The following is an 11,221-nucleotide window of genomic DNA, read 5'->3' on the forward strand; positions in this document are numbered from 1 at the left end:
AAGTAACCCACGACCCTAAAACAAATAATCTCTCTATGTCAGGACAACAAAGAGCACTTCATTCCTCTCATTTTCTTTAGAAACAAACCTTTATTTCAATATAACACTAAATGCAAGTCATTAGGCCAGTATTATTTTTCTTTATGAAACTTCAGTCAACCATATTAGCAGAAGACTGCCATGAGAAAGTAATGATTTGTCATACTTATTCTTTTCTAGAGCATTCAAAGCAACATCAAATAAACAAACATACAAAAATCTCATAAGCATGCGTAACAGTCCATTTGTGTAAAGAAACACTCCACTAAGGGCATAGTGGGAAATGCAAATAAGCTGCTGCAATGTCCAGAGTTTCACAGAATACAGAAAAGAAACATTATAAAAACAGAGACTGAATACGCTTATAAACTATAATACACTAAGACAAAGTTAATGTAAAGACGTTCCAAGGGAAGGCAACTGTTTGAGAGGGTCTCCTCTGTTCAATCAGTGATGCGTTTCCAGTTCCACGATGGTCCACTCCCCCTGTGGAGATGCAGCATCTTCTGGGGAGAAGCTGGTCACGGTGATGCTAGTGGAAGAATCCTCCAGGGGTGAGATGAGCTCTGCCCAACGTTTAAAGGTCTCCTTCTCTGGGGACATGAAGGCCTGTGAGTCTAGGCAGTCACGTGACAGGGACAGTGTTTGCTTGATAAGGTACTGGGCCAGATTGAGCTCCTCAGGCACAGGGTTTATGACACCCAGATTGGACGCGTGGTCTGAGAGCAGCTGCCTGAGCAGGCTCCAGTCCCTCTCTACAAACTCAATGCTTTTGTCATCATCCCTTCCTTGCTGTTCTTCTTCTGCCTGCAGTTTAACATTCCTGTCCTTGTCCAAGCAGTGCTCAAAGGTTTCTCCCGCATCCGTCTCGTAAATGGGAGAGAGGGCTTTGGATGGCCGGCGGTCATGTTTGCAGCTTTGATCCAATCTGTCACAACCATTGTCCCCTAAAAACAATTGACAATACTGCAAAATGACAAACTGATTCACTCCTCCACAGTTCTTTTTTCATTTCAGTCACTGCCAACTACAATATAACACAGATTGTTGAGAGTTTACCTTTAATGCAACTGTGTCAATTAAAAGAGAGTGACATCAACAAAATGGTCACCTGATGGTCAATTAAATGACACTCATTACCATTATTTTTATTTTCATTTGTTCAAAGATCATCATCAAACATGGATGCCAAGGGCAGGCAGCTGCGTTAAAGGTAATGCACAGGGGAATGTTTTTCTGAATGCATCTCTTTATCCACCGGTTCAGACAAAGTAAGCCATGCATTGCCAGCACCAGTGAACTTTGCATTTGTCATTAAGTAACAGTGATATGTTTTGAGATTTACGAGCCGGTCTTTGAATGGACAGACCTAATGAACAGACTTGCAGATTGTTACAAAGACCTGTATGCAAGCAGCGGTGCTTTACTTAGCAGCACAGGAGATGGCACACCACCAAACTGCTTTTGACATTCCTTGTTGTCTTCTGTTTTCAACAAATGGAAAAGGATGAAGGTAACCGTTTGATAGTGACAACAAAAAAAATGTTACGTTTGCATCGGGACAAACCCTCAGTAATGGTGCAGCAGGATTTCTTTTCTGAATATGATAGTGAAAAAAGAGAGACATGCCAGAACCATGACAGCTGCTCTAGAGGTGCATCACATACTTTACAGAAGAGACTACTGACACTACACAAACCTACTGAACAAAAGCCTCTAGACAAAAAACATCTTTCTCAAAAAGTAGACATCTGTGTATCTAGACATATCTATTAGGTATGTCAAAAGGTAATGGATCATAAAAACACAAAATTGATGGCACAGAGGAATGACAAATCATTTTAACAGCAGCATGCATGTATGAAGTGCAAAAAAAAAAAAAAAAATCAAAAAACACAAAACTCAGGAACATTCTCAAACAGAAATGAAGAAAAACAGCAGGGAGATGCAAAGGAAAAGTTTCCCAGAATAAAACACTGTTCTGTGAAGCAGTGGCAGTTTAGCATTGTCTATTTTGAACAAACCTTTTATATATGACCTTTATGTTAAGTAGTCTCTCTCCAGAAAACATTACTTGGTTGTAAATTTACCTGCCCAGAAATTTTAAAGGCGCTGCACATAGCATTTTAACAACCCCGTCTTTTACACTGAATTTTGAGGTGTTAGTGTAAGTACTGTAAACAAGCAGACCACCACTGAGAAGCCAAGCAGTGTATAGTGATGCTACACTGCAAATGACGCTGTGTAGCATGAGGTCCGGATTTATTTGTGCTTATGACACAAAAGAAGAAGAGCCAGAAGTCTGTGTGTCTCAAAATTGCAGTCAGGTGGCGAATGAAAAACATAGTTATCATTTACAATAAAACAAAAACAACAAAAAGCAAACAAAAACAGCAGCAACATTCATAGAGCAAGAAAAAAAGAGACACTGTAGCAACATCGCCTGAAAAAAGGAACACTGGGGTTTGTGAGAAATGTCTAAATTTTAAGAGAAAATACTGACATGACACAAAATGATCTCAACAATGGTCTGACTGTAATATTAATTATACCAACAAATTGCAATTAATATGTCAAAGCTATGTTGATGTTAAAATGCTATACATAGCACCTTCAGCTATATCAAATCATTTATGGCTCAAAAAGGCCAAAGACTTTTCCACTGCATAAAAGAAATGACAAAAATAATCCAAAAAAAATCTTGTTTTTATGTACATAAAAGTGCACTGGTATATCTATGTCACAGGCCTTGTCACAAGGCAAATTATTTATGACAAATACAATTCTATGATCAGTGTACACTGTTTTCCATTTATTATGTAAACTGAGTTACCAAGGTAAATGCCTCTGACTTAAGGTAGTTCAGTTGTTTAAATGTACAGGTTAGATGAATTGTTTTAAGACCATTCTCCACCTTTAAAAGGATATTGGTGTTGCAAATTCAAATTTACAACAGCTATACAATCAATGGGTTGAGATGAGAGTAAATCTGTAGCTAGGAAAATATGATGATGGCATTTGAATTTGAACTTGTATTTAGAACTAGTTTCTAAACTAGTATGCTCAATAATATCCTTTCTGTAAAGGAAGGGTAGGTACACATTGGACAAAGGTGCGTTCTAGGAAGGGGAGGAGTAAACTATACTTCCACTGATGGAGTTTGGGGAGATAAAATGGGTTTGGATTTGGGTCTAGGAAGGGTCCATAGATCATACATTACCTGCTGGTGATTGTGCAGCATGTACAGGAGAGTCCCCTGTCAGCTGAGGCTCATTTAAGTCTAGATGTAAATCAGCCTTCTTGTTTTCTGAGGGATTGGTGTGATTTTTGCATGGCCCACCGTTGTACTGTTCAGTGTGCTGCAGATCCAGGTGGCATGGGCGCTCCTGGTGAGGGAGCTCTCTTGTGTCAACGTCCAGGGAAGGGACGCTGGGCTTCACACCATCCACCAGGATGGGATTCCTCTCCTCCTGTACAGGCTCCTGGATCGCTGTAAGGAATAAAGAGGGGTTTTCTTCATTTCCCTCTGTGTGTGTTTTGGCCTTTATTCCTGTTTTTTCATGGTTGCACGGCAGGTGGTTCTGTTGGTCACTGCAAGGGGCACAATTGGACCGGGGAGCTGTAGAGTCGGGCTCAAAAACATCACAGGGAGTGACAGCAACAGTGGGCTTCTGAGGTGGAGTTTGGACGCCACCCTCTTCTGACCCCAACTCCTCACACTCATCAACAGACAGCAGCACTGACCGGTGGAAGTTTGAGGGTGCCTGGTAGTCAGGCTGGTCATTCTCATGATCCACACCATCATCATCAAACGCTAGGTTGACAATCCCCTGAAAGTGTGGTAAGGCCTCAGTTGGGGGCAGTGGAGCCTGACCTGGAATAACCTCAACCTCTGATCTTTCATCTTCCGTCTCGTCTTCATCATCATCTTCCTCCTCCTCCTCAGAGGAGAAAAGCTGGTGGTCGGGGACGCTTTTCACAGTCACAGTAGCCTTGACTTCCAAGTGCTCCTCCTCAACAGGAACCTCATCTCTTTGCAACCAGGACCGAGGCCGTTGTCGTAGTCCCTCCTCCTCACTGGTGGTCTCTGGCTCTCTCCCACGCAGCCGTACCTCCACTCTCAACCCAGCTCCGCCTTCGTACATCTTTAACTCTTCTGGGGTGCTTGTGTCACTGCTACTGCGACCTAAGAAGTCATGACAGCGCATGGTACCGCACTTAGAAACACCTTGGTCGTTGGAACAGTCATCATCTTGTGACCCTCCAGCGTCGTAGTCCTCTGAGCGGGGCTTGATGTCGTCAGAGGAAGTGGTGTGTGGGCTGCCCGTCTCAGATTCTGGACTGACCTGATGGTGAATGCCACTCCAAGAGTCCTCTAAGGGGGTGTCAGTGCTTCCCACGCTGCAGGGGGTGTCTACGGGGTGTTCCGTGTCTTTTGGGGAACTTGGGGAGCTGATCTCGAGAAGCTGCTCTCCACTGACATGAGAAGGGATGACACCACTCGGAGACTCTTTCACTTTACTCCCTTCGGTCTGTTTGTAAGCAACAGCGTCAGTAGGTTTGACATGAGGGATGTTGCTAGCTTCTGGTGTGACACTGCTCTCATCTCCTCTGTCTTTGGTGTTTCCTGACTGTGTTTCAGTCTTCTCAAGACTCTGCTTAAGACCTGATTCTAGTTGAAGCCTCAGAGAATCCCCTCCACCCTGGCTGTCTGACTGTGCTGCAGGCTGGTCAGAGGGCACTGGCTCTATAATATCTTGATGGTCTGTGATATCACCAGTGTTCTCTGTTGTACCAAGCTCAGTGTTACATTCTGAATTTTTATCATTCAATGCCTCTTTTGCTTTAGTTCCTAATTTCTTGGAGGCACCAGCAGCAGAGGTCTTGGAAGTTCCTCCAAATTTTGGTGAAGCTTTCTCTGTAGATAATTCAGTAGGACATTTTGGCTTTGGTCCAGACTTAGCAGCTACTACTGAAGATTGCTTGGAGGGGGCAGAAGAGGCTTTTGCTGGATTAGCACTGGATTTAGATGGAGCTCCGTTTACTGAGACAGGTTTTGTGGTCTTTTTAGAAGCTTCGCTGCCTGTTTTGTTTGGTGCTGAGGATTTCAACCCGTCCTTGCTGTCATCTTTCCTGGGGGGAGCTGGCTTTTTTATGGAGGACCCATGCTTGGAGACTAAACCAAAGACAGAGCAGAACTTTAATACTAGCTACAGCATATTGAAAGGCATTTTCAATTCAACAGACTTTGAACATCTCACCATGATGGTCCAGTGCCCCTCTTCCCTTGCTGTCTGCTTTTGCTGCTGTCACACCAGTGGATGCTTTCTCTGCTGCACCAAGCTTGACTTTGCCACTTTCTCTCACACTTGATTTATTGGTAGGACTGTGATCAGTGAAACAGGCAAAATCATAAAACAACAAAGTGCCCACAAACTTTTTACCGCAATCTTATTTAATTAATATCCATATCTTACATCATCATAAAACCATTTATGAGCACAGCTACAGGGAATGTAAACCATGAATTTATATTTAACACCAGCAGGGGGGGCACGGTCTTCGCTCCCATTTGTCAAGAACACAGGAAGAAAGAGCACATTCTTAGAATCTGAGATTTGCTGTGTGCTCAAGGTTGATGGATTTTGAAATCTAATCATTATCTGACATCTTTAAGTACAGTTTTATAAAATCTTAACAACACTTAACAATATTATAACAATATTACAGGTCAGGTAAAAAACAAAACAAAACAAAAAACAAAGTTCTCACAAGAAAGTCTCACAACATAAATTTAGGTTAGAGGGGAGTCCAAAGTCAACTCCGCCCCAGAGCGCCTCCATTTTTTTTTTTTATTATACACATAATTGGGCATGTTCCCCCTGTGCTTGTATGGGTTCTCTCCGGGTACTCCGGCTTCCTCCCACAGTCCAAAGACATGCAGCTTAGGTTGCATGTGTGAGTGTGGATGTGTGTGGTTGTCTGTCTCTAAGTGTCAGCCCTCTGATAGACTGGCGACCTGTCCAGGGTGGACCCCGCCTCTCCCACAAGGCCAGCTGTTTGTTTTCAGATGAAGCCAATCCAAACATCCAAGCAAGTTGTGTTTTGTGAGGGTGTCAGGTATTTATTGGCTACATTAACTTATAGGATTGCTTTCCATCAAGTGCATTAAATATTACTGTGTTCCCATGACAAAGGGAGTTTGGATAATGCTGATTCTAAGATGGGCATTTTAACATCTTTGAAGGACAGATAAGAAGCTTGTCAGAAAACTCTACTCAACTGCCTTTATCCTCTTGACAGCAGCAAAAACATAAATCAGTATATTGGCAAGTAGCTTGTATAGCCAGTTGGACGGGTCATAGTGAAGCTGAAGTGAGGATGCATGCCACTGAAAGACAAAATTCAAGTTCATACTGCAGCTACTTTGACAATCTGTCCAGATAACCAAAACTGATGAGCTACTTCTCAGGATTTGGGTGTTCATGATTTCTCTTGGGTTCCTCAGTCATTTTTGTCCTTGTTTTGTTAATACTGCCTTGTGTGGAGCAAAACTGCTCCCTGAACCCTTAAAATCTCCCAGAGCTCCACATTGATCACATTTTTTAAGTACTACAATAGCACTTAAGTCCACAGCCTTTGAAATGTTACACCTAGCATTTCACTGAATACACGGGTGATGAGAAAGCAAAGCGACATGCAGTCACGCTAGGAGTAAAGCTCACCTGCTCGTCTTTGTTGTATCTTGTTTCTGAGGAGGTTTTGTCAGTGGGGATCTGGTCACTGCCTTAGCCTGGTGTTTGGGCTTTGCGCCTAAAACATAGTGCATAAACCACATGCACAGCTGTTGTAAATAGCAGTTTGTCAGGGCAGACAGCTGAGAACAATCAAATAAAATTACACATATGACCCTACATTTACCAAAGAATAAACCAACTAATCTTAAGGGTAGCATAATGCCCTGTGTATGTGAACACATCACAGGGCATTTAATGGGTCACCATCAGGGTGCGGTACAGGCACACAATGCTGTGCTTGTACCGCAGGACACACAGCAGAGGCTTGCTTTAGCCATGAACACTGGTAAGAGATAGGATTACCCCACCCCCTGAAGACCAACCTCACCACAAATGCTCAAACTGAGCAGTCCCACCCTCCTGTGGGACAGCTGGACAGGGCTTTGACCTCTGCTGTGCCAAGGACAGCCTCATGTGCTGTGTGTCTCATAAATCTACATTCATACATGACCCTGGCCTTGTTTCCAAAGAACTCTCTTGGCCATAGCACAACACTCATCATACTAATTAGTCTACAGGGCCTCTCATATTTTAGCCAAAGTGTTATGCCTGGAGCTGGCTCAGCTTGACAGCAGTGGTGTACTACATTGTTAATTCATGTCAGTCAGAGTCAATAAAGAGAGTAAACCTGGAATGGAGTGGTTGCTGGAACCGTTCTCTGGCGAGGCGCTGCCTGATGTGGATGAAGCACTGAGCTGAGCTTGGGTGGTGTCAGCCTTTCCTGCCGAGCTCTTCTGAGTCCTTAATCCTGTTGTTTGGCTTGTAGATGTGCAGCTCGGGGGAGAGGTTTTAGACCTAGCTCCTGAGTTTGGCTTCTTTTCTGGCTCTTTAGCTAAATGAGAACTTCTGGGACTACTCATACAGGCTAGATCACGCCTGGCCCCTGCAGTGCCACTGACAACTGGTGTGGCAGCTGATGTTGCCTTCCCTTTTGCTGCTACACTTCGATCTTCTACCTTCTTTACATTCTTTGCCTTGGATGTGTGGCCATCTCCTGATTTGTTAGCTGACCCCAGTCCATCAGACTTCATGGCTGATGCAGCACTATGGGAGGAAGAAGCAGTGTGTTTGGACACCCAGAGGGTCCTTTGCACCGGAGGACTCTCAGGAGCTGATGAAGGGCATTTTATAGCCCTTTGCTGTTAGAAAACACACCACATTAGTGACATAACTGTTATACTGGATTAATCAGTAAATAACCAGTGGACAGTCAAACAAAACGGAGTAGCATAGTACAATTTACTACTGGCACCTCTTAGATCTGCTGGTCTGTTCCAAGTCAACCTAAATCCTACCACTGCAGGTCCTACTGTGTTTTTCTTTATTTGGCTAACCACTGACTTCTTTGACATTTTTAGCAGATGTTAGTGGAAAGAAGAAATTGTGCCTTATTCTTCTTTTAATAACTGCTTTATTTCATTTAGTAAACTTTTGCAAAAAAAAAAAAGCAGCAAATTAGAACTCCTAATTGCCTTTTAGTGTTAGTGGAACAATTACATCAGTGAGTTGTTTTGCTGATTCAGAGAATTCAAAAAGTCTAAAAACAAGCACAGCTTCTGTTTTGGCTTGCTGGGAAATCTGCAGCAGCTCCGTTGCTCTCAGCTTCTCATGCCAAACTTCTTGACAACCCATCTCTGATCACCTCAACCAGGCTTATCCTAGCTACAAGTCTGCTTAGAGAGGCCGCTGCTCATTTCATTTGTATGGCATCTGATGGCCACAGACTGTAATTACTGACAGGTATTGCATAAACATAAATGGATTTCTATGAGCTACAACAGCTCCAGAAGTTCACATTATCACATAAGTCAAAGTCAGAGTTCTAATTAAATAAAAATGGAATGGTTTGTGGGTTTTGGTAAAAAACACAAACCCTTACAAAAAACTAATTGTTAAATAACAAACAATTCTTACCTGTGAGCTAGTGAATACCGGCTTCTTTCCAAGTCTTCGATTATCCCCTTTATCAATAGCATCTGTTAAAACAGAGTAAAAATGAATTCACCAGTTTATCAGTTAGTATCTTGCCTGCACAACAGATTATTCAAATCCTAGCACAACACTGAAAAGGGCTGTACCATTTTTCTTTTCAAGGCACTGCTTAGGCTCTTCATTATCCAAGGTACAGGAGCCATTTTTCTCCATTCAGAAATTTCCATTTTCACACCATGTTCACGCATTGACCATAAGGAAACAAACATTAAATCAGTGGACTGATCAGTCAGCCATGTCTGATAAACGCCATTTTAAACAAAACTGGCATATTATATACTTCATATATAAACAATTTCAGTGCCTAATGATGCATCTTATTTAGTCAAAAACAAATTCAAAGAAATTTACTCAATTTTAAAAAGAGCATTTGGTGTGAGTTGATGTGAGGGATGAAATCTGATTATACTGGCAATAAGCACGCATCGATACCAGCTGTATAAATTATTCATGCAGTGCATTTAAACACATTTGCAGCACAACAGTCAGGAAGTATCATTATATTTGTATTTGTGGATGTTTCTTATGTGCAGACCCACAAAGACAGGAATCCAGCCTTACATTCCCACCCAAGAAAAACAAGCATGGCGCGCCTGGTGCATTCACCATGTTAGCGTACACTCGTCTGCCCAAGACAGTTAAAAAGGCAGCTCAGAAGGTAAAATGTCTAAAAACAGCACTGTCTACACAGTAAATGGGTTAATAGAGACCAGGCAGCTGAATAGAAAGAAGCCATTAAGAGTTACATCAGACAGCAGCATATGGTCCAAGGGCTTCAGTTCATCTCTAATGATGCAGTGCTTCAGCACCAGCACTAGGTTGGGTTGTGTAGGGGAAAAAAAGCACATACATCCACACACACTGCAGCGTGAATACCCTGTGTGCAACTGCAAAATAACAGAGCTCATAGCAAAGATGCCCTTCCTTACCTGCAAGTATCTTTTCTCTGTGTTTGGATGACAAAGTCACCCATCCCTGCGTGTGGCGGACCGCGTAAAAGCTCTGAAGCAGGAAGGTCCACAGCCGCCCGCGCAGTGTACAAATCTCTTGCCTGAACGGCTGCTGGCAGCACAGAGGAGACAGACAGGGAGAGGAGAAGAATGGAAAGGGGTGCGCTACAGCACAAGCAAATCAGCAGCAGGTTGAAGAACCTTTCACCATGGCAACAAATACCACTCCCCCCTCACTCCCTCCCTCCCTTTCTCTGTCTCTCCCTCACCCTCTGTTTCTGTTGCAGAATCCATTTGAGCTCTCTTGAGCAAAAGTGATGTCAGCTCCTGTTCCTGATTATAGAAACAGGGCTGAAGGTAGGGAGGAGCTATCCCTACCTCCTCCACCACACTAACTACACACACTCCTCACCAGCTGATACACAGGCAGATTAGTGAAAGCCACTGGCACACGTCAGCACCCCCTAGGCCTAATCTATTCTGCTGTACTGTACAGTATTTACACAGCTGGAACCAGGTCACTTTCCCCTAGATGTCATCTCACAAGCTTAGCATGCCTCACTCACACAACTTTATTAGACTGCATTCTCTTTACAGTTTTGCACAGCACTGACTGATTGGCCTTAAAAGTCTCTTCACCAAAGCTTACAGTGCATCTGAGATTTCACTCGTGCAATTGAAAACATACTTAACTACCATATGCCACCTCTTCAAAACATGGCAATGCAGCAACTCACAATCACAGATCACTGAGTGTTGCTTCGATATTTACAGGAGACTGTAGATATTCTGTACTTTTGTTGCTGTCAGCCAAACCAATGAAAACACCAAAACCAGTCCTGCCTCAGTTTGTTTACTTCTACATTTTACTTACTACTTTCTAATTTTTCCAGCATGGACACCACCATTCTATTGCTACCAATGATCTAAACCTTTAAATATATATACATAGTATACCTTTTTTAAAAAGGCTACATAATCTCTGGATTAATAGTTTTGGGAAAATGACTCACACTAGAGTAAACAGTACATTTGACAGTGTACATGTGGAATGAACTTAAAATATACTGCTGTGCCCATGTTCATTGTAATGAAGTTACATGTCACTCAGAGCAATGGTATGATTCGCTTATGTTTTTTTTAATTTTTGTGACAACAAAGGAGGTCCATAGCACAGGGGAATAAGATAAGTTCTTTGTTGGTTTTTGCTGACAATAGGAAAAATGAATGAATACAGTGAGGAACAGAAGTATTTGAACACCCTGCGATTTTGCAAGTTCTCCCACTTAGAAATCATGGAGGGGTCTGAAATTCACATTGTAGGTGCATTCCCACTCTGAGAGACAGAATTAAAAAAAAAAATTCAGGAAATCACATTGTATGATTTTTAAAGAATTTATTTGTCTTGCACTGCTGAACATAAGTATTTGAACACCTGAGAAA

At 42.5% G+C, this 11,221-nt stretch overlaps 1 protein-coding gene across 4 annotated transcripts in view; it reads right to left on the reverse strand.

Moving 5' to 3' along the window:
• Positions 1–88: 88 nt before the first annotated feature.
• btbd8 (BTB domain containing 8) overlaps positions 89–11,221 on the reverse strand; it is a 31,572-nt gene continuing 20,439 nt past the window's right edge. For 3 of the 4 annotated variants that reach the window (XM_020609966.1, XM_020609964.1, XM_020609965.1), the window contains exons 13-19: positions 9,758–9,890; positions 8,751–8,812; positions 7,465–7,975; positions 6,765–6,852; positions 5,301–5,425; positions 3,260–5,215; positions 89–986 (exon numbers count right to left, since the gene is read on the reverse strand). In XM_020609966.1, coding sequence (XP_020465622.1) covers positions 487–986; positions 3,260–5,215; positions 5,301–5,425; positions 6,765–6,852; positions 7,465–7,975; positions 8,751–8,812; positions 9,758–9,890 — 3,375 coding nt within the window. In that variant the 3' untranslated portion in view covers positions 89–486. The remainder of the gene's footprint in view (positions 987–3,259; positions 5,216–5,300; positions 5,426–6,764; positions 6,853–7,464; positions 7,976–8,750; positions 8,813–9,757; positions 9,891–11,221) is intronic. The other variant, XM_020609967.1, reaches the window with a different exon arrangement.

The sequence above is a fragment of the Monopterus albus genome, unplaced genomic scaffold, assembly GCF_001952655.1.
Source record: "Monopterus albus unplaced genomic scaffold, M_albus_1.0 scaffold103.1, whole genome shotgun sequence".
NCBI classification, from domain to species: domain Eukaryota; kingdom Metazoa; phylum Chordata; class Actinopteri; order Synbranchiformes; family Synbranchidae; genus Monopterus; species Monopterus albus.